General features: G+C 39.4%; 1 protein-coding gene across 2 annotated transcripts in view; it reads left to right on the top strand.

The window, feature by feature from the left end:
* The window catches only part of Dlgap5 (DLG associated protein 5), a 40029-nt gene that overhangs the window by 21987 nt on the left and 3692 nt on the right, over window positions 1–14350 (top strand). The window contains exons 11-16 of one of the 2 annotated variants that reach the window (XM_090345003.1): window positions 1526–1611; window positions 3440–3600; window positions 9078–9173; window positions 11982–12204; window positions 13351–13528; window positions 14010–14076. In XM_090345003.1, coding sequence (XP_090201129.1) covers window positions 1526–1611; window positions 3440–3600; window positions 9078–9173; window positions 11982–12204; window positions 13351–13528; window positions 14010–14076 — 811 coding nt within the window. The remainder of the gene's footprint in view (window positions 1–1525; window positions 1612–3439; window positions 3601–9077; window positions 9174–11981; window positions 12205–13350; window positions 13529–14009; window positions 14077–14350) is intronic. The other variant, XM_090345004.1, reaches the window with a different exon arrangement.

Below are 14350 nucleotides of genomic sequence, written 5' to 3' on the forward strand. Positions count from 1 at the left end.
CTGCTATTCTGTTTTCCATAGCGGTTGTGCCATTTTACCTCCTATATGTACTGGGATGCTTTTTGTGTAAAAACAGATTCATCTAACTACCCTCAGAGATAGGTTTCTCAACCTTACCATTATTGACATTTTAGAATTATGAGCTTATTATGGGAATTTCATAGCATGCCAAGTTGGTAATTGTGATTTTTTTTAATTGCCTGCAGACATCATCAAATATGCCTGACTCCAGATAAGAACCACTGCCTAATAACCAGAGAGATAGATCCTATCAGCCCTGTCACTTCAATCACATTTAGCTTCAACTTGCTTTTGGCGCTTAGATTGGCCTTGTCCCACAGAAAATATCAGAGAATCTAATACATACAAGAAAATATTTGACTCCAAAATTCAGAAAAACAAGAATACAGAAATGGAGTTGTGGCTCATGTGGGAGAATGCCAGCCTTGAGCTGAAAAACCAAGTGAGAGTACTAGTCCCTGAATTCAAGCCCCTGGTATTGCCACCAAATTAAACAAAAACAAATAAGAGAACAAGCCAGAAATGTTAGCTTAAAAAGTGGATTTTTTTGAGCCTGGTGCAGGTGGCTTACACATGTTATCCTAGCTAGTCAAATGGATTTTTTTCTTTTCCTGCCAGTCCTGGGGCTTGAAATCAGGGTCTGGGTGCTATCCTTAAATTTCTTTTTGCTCAAGGCTAGTACTGTACCACTTGAGCCCCAATGCCACTATCAGCTTTTTCTTAACAGTTTATTGGAGATAGGAGTCTCATGGACTTTCCTACCCTGGCTTTTTTTTGTGGGTATTGGGCTTGGGCACTGTCCCTAAGCTCTTTGGCTTAAGGCTACTTCCCTACCCTTGATCCACCGCCCACTTCCCATTCTCTAGTGGTTCATTGAAGTTAAGAATCTCAAGTTCTATAGCCTCCTGTGTAGCTAGGATTACGGGTGCAAGCCACTACGCTCAGCCCTGGCTGGTTTTGTACAGGTATCCTCAGATCTCAGCCTCCTGAGTAGCCAGGATTACAGGCATAAGTCCCCAGCACCCAGCTATCAAGTGGATAGTTGCTCTGTAAGTTGTAAGTTTTAGGTATGGAATGATAGGCACACACAAAATGTTGACTTTTATGGATTTTTAGCATAAAATGTGTGATTTCAGTTATTCACTGAATAAGCTATTTTTTTTTTTTTTTTTTTTGCCAGTCCTAGGCCATGAACTTGGCCTGAGCACTGTCCTTGGGCTTTCTCAGGGTTAGAGCTCTACCACTTGAGCCACAGTACCACTTCCGGTTATTTTCTATGTACTTGGCACCAAGAAATCATACCTAGGTCTTTGTGCATGCTAGGCAAGCACTCTACCAGTAGGCCAAACTCCCGGCCCATGAATAAGCTAAATTCTTGGAAAATATATATTATGCCTGTTTCTATTTTCCTAATATTATGAATCCTGGTATCATAATGCTAATGGTGATACTGATACTAGTGTGGACAGCGCTTCTAAAATTGAAATATATGTCATAATTGTAGGCATATTCTTCAATCAGAAACTGGGAAATTAACCGCACTTTGCCTCGAGTGGGACAAGAAGCTTGAATTGGACATTCCGGATGACGGTCAGAAAATACTTGTGTTTGTTGATGACTTAGCTTTGTTTCTTTTAATATGGTTATATTTATCTTTGTAGCGTCATTATTTGTCAAAATAGTAAGAATTTTCCATTACTTAACATATGTTCCCTAGTATGTCTTTCTTACAGTGGTATAAGAGGTCTATGTAGCTGAGTGCCCAGTGACTCACCGATAAACATTACTCAGGAGGTTGAGATGTAAGGATCAGTGTTCAAACCCATCCCAGGCAGACAAATCAGAAAGACACATATCAAATTGACCATCAAAAATGTGGAATTGGAAGTGTGACTCAAATGGAGAGCACCAGCCATGAGCAAAAATACCAGACAAGCATGAGGCCCCAAGTTCAAGCAGAAAAATAAGTAAATTAAAACATGTATATATTATTGTGAGATTTGTTTTAATGAGTGCTAAAAATATTTGGTATTATTTACACAAAAAATGTTTTCTGTATGAAAATTATCTTAATATGGAAAGGATGTGTGTGTCTGTGTCTGTCTGTCTCTCTGTCATGGGGCTTGAACTCTGGGCCTGGGCTTTGTCCCTGTGCTCTTCAGCTCTAGGCTACCATCTTACCCTGGAGCCACAGTGCCACTTTTAGTTTTCTAGTGGTTAACTGGAGATAAGAATCTCAGGGACTTTCTGGCCAGGCTGGCTTTGATGAGAGCCACCACCCAGCTGGAAAAGATTTTCTTAAAATATTCTTATTACATAGCAAAGCTTTTCAGAAAAAGTCTTTATGTACTACTTTTGTGGGGGCCGGGAGTTTGGCCTAGTGGTAGAGTGCTTGCCTAGCATGCACGGAGGCCCGGGTTCGATTCCTCGGTACCACATACGTAGCAAAAAGCCAGAAGTGGTGCTGTGGCTCAAGTGGTAGAGCTCTAGCCTTGAGAAAATCCAGGGACAGTGCTCAGGCCCTGAGCCCAAGCCCAGGACTGGCCAAAAAAAAAAAAAAAAAAAAAATCACTGTACTACTTTTGTGCAATGAATTATTTGAGGTTGAATTCTTATATAAGACAAGTGGATGGGCCGGGAGTTTGGCCTAGTGGTTAAAGTGCTTGCCTAGCATGCATGAAGACCCGGGTTCGATTCCTCGGTACCACATACATAGAAAAAAGCCAGAAGTGGTGCTGAGGCTCAAGTGGTAGAGCTCTAACCTTGAGAAAGTCCAAGGACAGTGCTCAGGCTCTGAGCTCAAGCCCAGGACTGGCAAAAAAAAAAAAAAAAAAAAGACAAGTGGAATATTACAAACATATTTAAAAGCAAACCTTGCTAATTGTTGATGACTGAAGCAAATAGCTAATACTTAATATCTATATGACAAAGTTTGGGGCAGATGCTTTTGACTTGTTTTAAGAGTTTGAATCTATTAGCCCTAGAATATTGTTTTTGTGCCAGTCCTGGGGCTTGAAATCAGGGCCTGGACTCGCTCTCTCTGAGCTTCTTTTGCACAAGGCTAGCACTTTACCACTTGAGCCACAGCACCACTTTTGGCCTTTTCTGAGTAGTTTTTTTTTGTGGGTCACAGGGCTTAAATTTGGCCTGCTCAGGGACAGCTGCCCTACCCTTAAGCCAAGCCCTACTTCCCATTTTCTAGAGGTTAAGTGGAGATAAGAGTCTCAGGTCCTTTTGTGCCCTGCTGGCTTTGAACCTTGATCCTCAGATCTCAGCCTCCTGAGTAGGATTACAGGCGTGAGCCACCAGGGCCTAGTGGATATTGGATTTTAATAATTCATTAAACATTCTTGTCATGTGGTTGTCTTGCTATAAAGATCCAGTCTTGTCTTTTAACTTAATTTCTTACCTTCGTTAGCTAAAGATCTTATCCGAACAGCAGTGTGCCAAACAAGACTCCTTATGAAGGAAAGATTCAAACAGTTTGAAGGACTGGTGAATGACTGTGAATATAAGCGAGGTGAAAAAGAGACTACTTGTAGAGATCTGGATGGATTTTGGGATATGGTTACTTTTCAGGTATGTGATCAGGTATTTTTATGGATATATAATTTCTGGGTCCTCTCTTCCCTTCTATTGTTAGGAAATAATTCTTAATGGCAGTAATAATTCTGCATGTGAAAAATGAGCCAGTCTAGTAGTGCAATTAGATATTGGATTCTTGTCGTGTGCCAGGCATTGTATTAGTAGATGATAAAAGGTACATTCCCTATCCCAGGGAGTTTATGGTTTGATATGCAACAATGTGAGACAACATACAATTCTAATTTAATGAAAAAAGTCCCATGACAGAGGAAAATACAGTGAGAATGCTTTATCTAGCTTGCTGAGCTTATTTTAGATATAAGCATATAAAATACCATTTAAAGAGACAATTTCGAAAAGAAAGCTCTATCATTTTTTAGTGCTAAGGATCAAACCAAAAGCAAAACATTTATTAAATCTAGACAAAAGTTATGAGAAAGCAAATATAACCAGTATTGTTCTATGGCCCAGATGTGAGTAATATTTATATTATTTGTATGTCATAAAATTTAGTAAGTTTATGGAGTTAAGCAAAGAGTACCACAGTTCATTTTGTGAAAGATCCCTCCTATCTGTTTGCAGTTAACCACAGGCAGTCACTATCTGTATATTATTTATAAAGATGTATCTCTTTGGGTTGGGAGTTTGGCCTAGAGTGCTTGCCTTGCATGCATAAAGACCCAGGTTCAATTCCTCAGCACCACATACATAGAAAAGGCTGGAAGTGGCTGAGTGTGGTGGCTCACACCTGTAATCCTGGCTACTCAGGAGACTGAGATCTGACGATCAGGGTTCAAAACCAGCCCAGGCACTAAAATCCATGGACTCTTATCTCCATTTCCAGAAAACTAGAAGTGGCACTGTGGCTCAAGGGGTAGGGTGGTAGCTTTGAGCTGAAGAGCTCACCGACAGCATCCAGGCCCAGAGTTCAAGTCCCATGACTGGCCAAAAAACAACAATAACAACAACAAAAAAGCTAAAAGTGGTGTTGTGGCTCAAGTGGTAGAGCTATAGCCTTGAGAAAGCCCAAGGCCTTGAATTTAAGCCCCAGGACTGGCAAAAATAAATAAAGAGAAAGAAATGTGTCTCTTTAACATTTTCTGGACTTTTTTCTCAAGGCTAGAGCTCCTCTACCACTTGAGCCACAATAGCACTTCCAGCTTTTTTCTATGTATGTGGTATCGAGGAATCAAACCTAGGTCTTCATGCTTACTAGGCAAACACTCTATCACTAGGCCAAACTCCTGGCCCAGTGCTGCCTGTTTCTACATCTGAGTCAACCAACTATGACTGAAAATACTTTTTTAACCTTTAAACTATTATTATAAAGGTATTATTCAATTGGGTGCAGTAGCTCATGCCTATACTCTTAGCTACTGGGGAGGATGAAATCTGAGGATCACTGTGGTTCCAGAGGTAGGGCGGTAGCCTTGAGCTCAGGGACAATGCCCAGGCCCAAAGTTTAAGTCCCATGACCGACAAAGTATACTAATAATAAATAAAAAATAAAGGTGATAGTCAGAGTGGCTATAATTACTTAAGTCAGGTAAGGAATACATTTCTTTTTGGACAGTGTCACCTCTTTACTGTCTCTCAGTTTTTCCCTTTCATCTTCACCTACAAGTTATATTCTCATCATAGTGTCTAGTGAATAGCATTGCTATGCCTCCTTTTCTGGCATCCGTCCCCCCTTTACTCTTCCATAGACAGTTGAACAAACAAGACAAAAAGAAAACAAAAGCAATAGCAAAGAAAGAAAAGGGTTTGTATTTGAAAATTATCTTGCTCTCTCGTTTTCTCTCTTTCTTTCTCTTTCACTCTTTCTTGCCAGTTCTGGGGCTTTAACTTAGGGCCTGGGTATTGTCCCTGAACTTCTTTTATACAAGGCTAGCACATTACCACTTGAGCCACAGTGCCACTTCTACCTCTTTCTATATATGTGGTACTGAAGAATTGAACCCAGGGTATTATACATGCTAGTCAAGCATTCTGCCACTAAGCCACCTTCCCAGCCCTTGAAAATAGGTTTTAAAGAATTGTTTCCAGGACTGGGAGTTTGACCTAGTAGTAGAGTGCTTGCCTAGCATGCTTGAAGACCCAGGTTTGATTCCTTGGTACCACATACGTAGAAAAAAGCCGGAAGTGGTGCTGAGTCTCAAGTCCTAGAGCTCCACGGACAGTTCTCAGGCCCTGAGCTCTAAAGCCCTGGCAAAAAAAAAAAAAAAAAAAAAAAAATTGTTTCCAGCCAGGTGCCAGTGGCTCATGCCTGTGATCCTGAGTATCCTGGTTTATAAGCCAATCCAAGTAGGAAAGTGGTGGGAGTCTCTTATCTCCAATTTACCACGCCCACACCCTCAAAAAAAGAAAAGAAAAAGCTAGAAATAGAGCTATGGCTCAAATAGTAGAGCTCAAGGACAGTGCTCAAGCCCTGAGTTCAAACCATAGGACCAGCACGAAAAATGAAGCTGTTTCCATCCTGAACATGTACAGACTTGTTGTTATAGTTTTCTAAACAATATAGTCCAAGAGGTATTTATGGTGATCAGGAGTCTAAGTACATTATTTGAATCCTACATATTGTTTTGTTTCATTTGTGTGGCAGTACTTGAGATTTGCACTAACGGCCCAGTGTTTCCTAGACTGGTATGATATTGCTGAGACACAGCCTTTACCCGTTTTTCTAGTGTTATTTTTTGAGTAGGATCTTGCTTTTTGCCCAGACATCAGAGCTATCATCTTACTACTTCTAGACTTTCTTAGTTGCTGAGATTGAAGGTCTGTTCTACCAGTTAGCTTCTGTCTTTGAAGATAGAGTCCAGTAGATTTTTCTGCCTCAGGTAGCCTGGAACCACAGTCTTCTTAATTTGAGCCTTCTGTATACTTGGGGTGTTAGGCATATGTCACACTACACCTAGCTATTGATTAAGACCAGGTTATTCAAACTTTTTTTTTGGTGTGACCATGAACTGTTTTTCTTTCATTTTCAGCTTCCTAGGTAGCTATGAATACAGGCATGAGCCATGGGGTTCTGGCTGCTTTGGGGTTATTTAGGAACTCATCATCTTCCTCTGCTTCCCCTTTGCCTCTGCTGGGATTATAGGTTTGCACCACTATAGCTACCTTATTAATTGAATATTTTATAATAAGGTTGTATCAAGAAATTGAGAAGAAAGCCCACACCCTGGAAGACAATATTTGTGAAAAAAAATATTATATAAAGACTGTTACCCAAAATACATGAAGAACTCTTTAAAAGTCACCAACTAACAACTTAGGTTGGGCTGTAGCTTTGGGACAGAGCACTTGCCTAGCATGTAAGAGGTTCTGTTTTTGATCCCTAATACCCTCAGAAAAAAAGTCCATAAAGATCTAAACTAAGATGCCTCATCAACGAAAATAAACAGATGGTGGATAGGCATATGAGAAGATTTTCAGCACTATCTGTCATTAGGGAATTGCAAACAAGTACAGTTAGTTAACACCTGATGAACTGACAGAAGCGCCACAACACTGACGACACCACTGCTGGTAAGGAAGCAACAGGATATGAAACAACAGGAAATCTTAGTCATTGCTGATGACAGTACAAGATGGTATGTCCAAGAGGAAGACAGTTCGGGGATTTCTCGCAAAACTAAATGTACTGTTACCATATGGACAGCAATTGCAGTTCTTGGCACATACCCAAATGAGCTGAAAACTTATGTTCTGACAGAAATCTGTGTGTGGTGTTTATAGCAGCATTACTCAGCATTGCCAAAACTGGGAAGCAACCAAGATATTCCCTGTAGAGAAATGGAGGTAGGTAGGTAGTCAGACAGACAGACACAAACCTTTAAAAACATTTTTTTTCCAAAGACATTTTTATTGTAATTAATAAAAGGATTACATTATATTTGCCAGATAGAAGGTACATTACTTCACAAACATTGATACCCTTTCTCATGTTTTGGTCCCCATTTCCCTCCCTCCACCCCCATTTTTAAAATTTTTATTGTATCTGGCACCAGTGGCTTAGCTAGCTATCTGAGAGTCTGAGATCTGAGGATTGTGGTTTGAAGCCAGCCCGGGCAGGGAAATCCATGAGACTTTGTTCTGCAGTAAACCACCAAAAAATCAGAAATGGAGTTATGGCCCAAATAGATTGCCAGCATCTTCTTTTCCATTTTAGTGACTTGAAATAATGATAAGGAGGTAGAGCAATAATGTCCTTTATGCAGATTTGGAAGGTGATAAAACCAAAAAGGACAATGAACAATTTTACCATAAAAATTCTTGGTTTGGGGCCTAGGAGTGTGGCCAAGTGGTAGAGTGCTTGCCTAGCATGAAACCCTGGGTTCAATTCCTCAGTACCAGATATACAGAGAAAACCAGAAGTGATTCTGTGGGCTCAAGTGGTAGAGCACTAGCCTTGAGAAAAGCCCAAGGACCAAATGCTCAGGCCCTGAGTTCAAGCCTCAGGACTGGCAAAAAAAAAAAAAAAAGAAAAAGAAATAGTGCTTGGTTTGAAACCCAGATAAAATGGCTCACACCAATAATCCTAGCTACTTAGAATGCTGAGATCAAGAGGACCATGGCTCAACACTAACATGAGCAAGACTAACCCCATCATAACCAATAAAAAGTTGGACATGTTGTATGCCTGTCATTCCATCTATACAAGAAGTTTAAATAAGAGGATTTTAGACCAGGCCAGCTATGGCATAAGGCAAGACATAGTCAATAACTATTGAAAGCAAAAAGTGGAGCTTTAGAGGTAGCATAATACTTGAGCTATTTTGAAGCCTTGAGTTTAAGCCCCAGTACCACCCCTACCCCTCAAAACAATCTTACTGTGAACATTATTAACTTAAGCTGGGCTCCGTGGCTCATGCCCTAATCCTAGCTACTCAGGAGGCTGAGATCTGAAGAATGCAGTTCAAAGCCAACCTGGGCATGAAAGTCACTGAGACTCTTATCTCCAATTAACGACAAGAAAACCAGAAGTGATGAAGGGGTAGGACAGTAGCCTTGAGCTGAAGAGCTCAGGGACAGTGTCCAGGCCCAGAGTTCAAGTCCCACAACAGACCAAAAAAAAAAAGACTTAATCTAGTTTCAGTAAGTCATATTATTTATTGCCAGTCCTGGGGGCTTGACTTCAGGGCCTGATCACTGTCCCTAAATTTCTTTGTGTTCAAGGCTAGCCCTCTAACAATTGAGCTACAGTACCACTTCCAGCTTTTTCTGAGTAGGTATTTGGAGATAAGATCTCATAGACTTTTCCTGCCCTGGCTAGCTTTGAACTGTGATTCTTAGATCTCAGAGTCCTGACTAGCTAGGATTCTAGACATGAACTACTGGTGCCCAGCCTTAAGTCATGAATTGTAAGTATTCTCAATGCTTTTTGATGTTTTAGGTCCTTAGCTTCTAACTGTAATACGTTTAATATTAATCTCAAAATCTGATACATTTGGGCTTTTATTTACTAACAGGTAGAAGATGTTAACCAAAAATTAAACAACTTGGCCAAACTTGAAGAATCTGGATGGCAAAACAATAATAGCAATCCAAGTAGAAAAGTCATTCGAGTAAGTTTATAGGTTTTGTTTTGTTTTTTTGTGGGGCAAGTTTGTAGTTTTCAATCCAAATTTCTAATATAGGCTCTTCTTTATACTGTACATTAGTAGCACTAATAGATAATGTATACAATTCTTTGTGTGTGCCAAGTAGTCCAAGTACTCTGTTCATTAACTTATTCCATCCTTATAAGAATCCTGAGGTTATCTTTACTATATGACTGAAAAATCTGAAGTCCATAAGATTAAATTATTCACCAAAGGCAGAGCTGAATCTCAGGTAAGACTTTGTCATTCGAGTCTGTTTTCTTTTTTTTTTTGGCGGGGGGGGGGGGGGGGGTGGGTTGTTTTGTTTTTGTCAGTTGGTCGTGGGCCTGTTCCTGAGCTCTCAGCTCAAGGGTACCACCCCACCCCTTGAACCACAGCACCACTTCCAGTTTTCTAGCACCCAGCTTAGAGTCTGTGTTCTTAATCAGCGGCTATATTCCCTATATTTGTTTCTTTGTTTGCTAGCAACACTAGAGTTTCCAATTCAGGGACTTAGTTTTACTAGTCAAAAACATTCTACTACTATGCTGCACCTCCAACTCCACCTCGTTGTTTTGTATGCTTTTTTGTGTAAAAAATGGTTTATTTAAAAAATAATAATAATAGAGCCAGGCATGGTGGCTTACACTTGTAATCCCAGCTACTCTGGAGGTTAAGATCTGAGGATTGCCATTCAAAGCCAACCCTGGTACTAAAGACCGAGAGACTCTCATCTCCAATTAACCACTAGAAAAAGTGGAAGAGGTGCTGTGGCTTCAGAGATAGGGGCGGTAGCCTTGAGCTGAAGAGCTCAGGGACAACACCCAGGCCCCAGAGTTCAAGCCCCACGACCAACAACAAAAAAGAACTATGTCTCTATAGAACATATTTTTATTTCCCTGTACTTCATCTTATAAAATTTTTCTGTTACTTGTTCCTATAGATGTTGCTGCTTTCATCTAATAAAATCCTATTCTTAATCTATTTTGAATAATTTTTTCCAGTAAATTATTATGCATGTGTTTGGTTCAGGTGGATATTTGGCAAGTTAAGCATTGTCAGCTTTTCTTTAAGATTTTAGAATGATGTGTGGCTCAGGGCCTAAGCAAGCATAAAGCCTTGACTTCAAATCCCAATACTGCCAAGATAAAAACATTTAAAAAAAAAATAGAAATGTACCTGTAGTCTGTAGTACCTGTAGTTATAAACTCAGGTTGTCTAGGTTGATTTAAAAAAAACAAACAAACAAAAAAAAACCTTCTGAATTATAATTTTAGGAGTTTAAGATGTTCACGTTAGTTTACTAATTTAAGTTGTTTTAAATTATTTTACTAGTGAGCCATCATAAGGGCAGTTACTAAATGATTGAATTAATTATAAATCTACTAAATAATTAATGGATGTTACTTATTAAAGTTACTCTAGATATTTTTCAGGGAAATTTTTTTTTAAAAAAAGCATTCTACTTTGTTGCCCAAGCTAACCGCAAATTTGTAATCTTTTCACCTTAGCTTCCAGAATTCTGAGATTACAGGCATGTAACTGCTATGCCAATCTACTGTAAAGGACTTAGGCCTGGAAATAGTAATACAATACCATGGGCAGTGCAGATACTAATTATATATCAGTCTTGTAATTCTGCCTGTTATCACTAGAGGTCTCTCTCCGTCTACTTCATGTTATAGTTTCCTCTTACCTCTCAGCTTATTCTTTTTTTTTAAATTTATTTTTATTTTATTGTTGGAGTGATGTACAGAGGGGTTACAGCTACATTCACCAAGTAGTGGGTACATTACTTCTTGAACATTATTACCCCGTCCCATGTTTTTCTAAAGTCATGCTTGCAAGTTTGTTTTTCCATTCCCCTTTAGATATTCCTCAATTCTGTTCTCTTGACACATTCTTTCTGTGAAAGCTATTCTCCCCTTACACACACACACATTCATACTGCTAGGGATCAAACCCAGGGTCTCATAAATGCTAGGCAGCTTCTCTACCACTGCACCTAAAATAGTTTGGGAAATTTCTGGTAGTGGTAGTGGTCACGGTGGTCCTGGGAATTGAACCCAGGGCATGCCAGGCAAATAGTCTACCATCTAAGTCACATCCCTCAGCCAAGGCATACTTATTTGTTAGTTAAGTAAATTTTTTCATCTTGGTTTTCATGTATTTAATGAATTACAATTTCTATACTGTGTTATTTATTCTGTAATAAAGGTTAGTTCTTTTTCCAAATCATAGCAATGGTTTTAATATAGCTTGTCCTCAAGTCCATGTATAGATTTTGATTCTGTTTGTATTTTTCAAATTATATACTTGGAATGTATAGTAAGCACTCTACCTCTAAACTACATTCCCACCCCTTTCTGTGCAATCATATAGTAAGTATACTTTAAAAGTCACTTTACCCCAAAATCATTTCCACACATACTAGTGTGTCCTTATCTCAAAGAATAGTGTTCTTGGGGCCGGGAGTTTGGCCTAGTGGTAGAGTGGCCCTGAACTCAAGCCCAGGACTGGCAAAAAGGCAAAAAGGCAAAAAAAAAAAAAAAAAAGAATAATGTTCTATAAACACTCCTATCCGGAGGCTCAGAAACTTTGGGTATTTCTTCTGAACCTTCCCTTTTATTTTACCTTCTCCATTCCATGGAGATGGGTGGATCAGCAAATCAAGTCTTCTCTGTTCTGCCTTTTTTTTTGGAGGGGGGGGAGGGTTTGTCATGGGATAGACAGATTTTATATATGTGTAGCTTGTGTAATAAGCAGCCTAATGTCCGAATTTTCTCTTTGCAGAAGAAAATTGTCTCAGGGATAGCAAACAAATCAAAACAGGATGATGGTGGAAGGGCTGCAGCTAGAAATCGTCTTGCCGCCATAAAAAATGCCATGCGAGAGAGAATGAAGCAGGGAGAACAACATGCTGACACAGTGGCCTCTGTAGCGCCAAAGGAAGTTGACAAAATAGTGTTTGATGCTGGATTTTTCAGAGTTGAGAGTCCTGTTAAATCGTTCTCAGGTTGGGTTTTGTTTTTTGTTTTTTTTTTCCAGACTGCTTAAGAGAACTATTTGGGTTACTCAGGAGGACTTGTATACAAATAGAGCCAAAGCCAGGCATGGTAGCTCATGCCTGTAACCCTTTAATCTCAGGGGGCTGAGAACTGATTTTAAAGCCAGCCGGGTACTAAAGTCTGTGAGACTTCTCTCCAATTAACCACTAGAAAAGCAGACGTGGCCCTGTGGCTCAAGGGGTAGGGTGGTAGCCTTGAGCCGAAGAGCTCAGGGACAATGCCCAGACCCAGGGTTCAAGCCCCAGGATTGTCAGAACAATAAATAAAATAAAATGGTGGCTTTCAAACCATCATCTTATTATCGTCTCTTCTTTTTTTCTTTTTTGCCAGTCCTGGGGCTTGAACTCAGAGCTTAAGTACTGTCTTTGGGCTCAACCACTTGAGCCACAGCAACACTTTTGGCTTTTTTCTGTGTATGTGGGACTGAGGAATCTAACTCGGGTTTTCGTGCATGCTAGGCAAGCACTCTATCACTAAGCCAAACTCCTGGCCCTTCTATTTATTCTTTAAGCTGACTTGTAACTACTTCTGTTTTTAGCTTCAATTTTTACCTCTGCTTCTAAAGATACTCAGGGCTACTAATTCTTTTGAAAGATTTTATGGTAGACAGTGAATTGGCTTGGTTTTTCTGATTGATGGCTTACCATTAATTTGCTTAGCATCAACTTACCTACTAATAGCTAAAAGCTCCTAAGCTATAGTTGTTACTGATAACTCTTTAACTTCCTTTGTGCTTCTAGAGTTCTGCCTTTCAAGATTTTTCTATTTAGGTTATAGGAGTGGGTATCATAAAGAAGCACAATTTACTGTGTGTGTTTAACATTATCTTTAAAAAAAAAAAAAAGTTCTACGTGTTTTTGTTTGACAAGACAGAAATTACTTGGAATTTACAATTTCTTCTTGGATTTTTGGGTTTTCTTTTTTAAAAGCAAATTAGGGGTCTTTTACTCCTATTTCTGTGTAGAAAGCAGGAAATATTCTCCATTTCTTTTACTTTAACCCTGTTATACTAGGATAACCATTCTAAAACTTTTGAAAAGAAATAAAGGTAAGTTATAATTTTTGTTATTGAGGTGATTTCACTTATTTTCTAGTACTATCCTCTGAACGTTGTGCTCAAAGACTTGGCACACCTAAGTCTGCTGGCAAAACTGTGCCTGAGAACAGGACTGAAATGGATCTTCTAGGACAAAAGCCATCACCAGAGAATCTCCATACCCAGAGAGAATGTCCTGGCAAGAAGACATTGTTTTCAAATGTTTCTGAAAGCAGGTATTTTCTTTAACATGTTAACAATTTAAAGATCATTTCAAACTGTTAAGATAATGGAATGTACCAGTTTTAATTTTTAATTGAGTTTCACAGTCTAGCGTATAGGCTAGACTTCCTCTGAGTAAGAAGCGCAGGGAATGTGGCCTAGTGGTAAAGTGCTTGCCTTGTATGCATGAAGTCCTAGATTCAATTCCTCAGTACACAGAGAAAAAAAAAGGTCAGAAGTGGTGTTGTGGCTCAAGTAGTAGAACACCAGCTTAGAGAAAGCTCAAAGACTACGTGTCCTAAGTTGAAGCCTATGACTGACCAAAAAAAAAGAAATGGGCATAAGATTCCAGATGGACCTAGGTGTAATGGTCTATCTAGATTATGTTACCTCTTAGACCCATTCCTAAACTAAACTTACTCTCTAGAAAGGACACAAGTCAAAAAATAATATACTTAATTATCTATAATGTGCCTTTTTCTTTTAATTTTTCAGAGACACAGTAGAAGATGCTCAGTGTTCTGAGTCACAGGATGTAATTGAAGTAAGCCATGGCCAGGTGGTAAATAGCTGCTCAGTTGCTATTTATATCGCTTACTATGAGTAATAACTCTTACTTTAAAAAAAAAAACATAGCATTTACATTGGAAATCTAAATTGGTAGTACAGAATAATTATTGGTTCAAGCCAGGGGCGAGGTGGCTAATACCTGTCATCCTAGCTACTCAGGAGGCTGAGATCTGAGGATCAAGATTCAAAGCCAGCCCAGGCACAAAAGAACCTAAGACTCTTATCTCCAGTTAACCTCTAAAAAATGGGAAGTGGGGCTTGGCTCA

The sequence above is a fragment of the Megascapheus bottae genome, chromosome 14 (assembly GCF_031878675.1).
Source record: "Megascapheus bottae isolate mThoBot1 chromosome 14, mThoBot2.hap1, whole genome shotgun sequence".
Classification (NCBI taxonomy): Eukaryota; Metazoa; Chordata; class Mammalia; order Rodentia; family Geomyidae; genus Megascapheus; species Megascapheus bottae.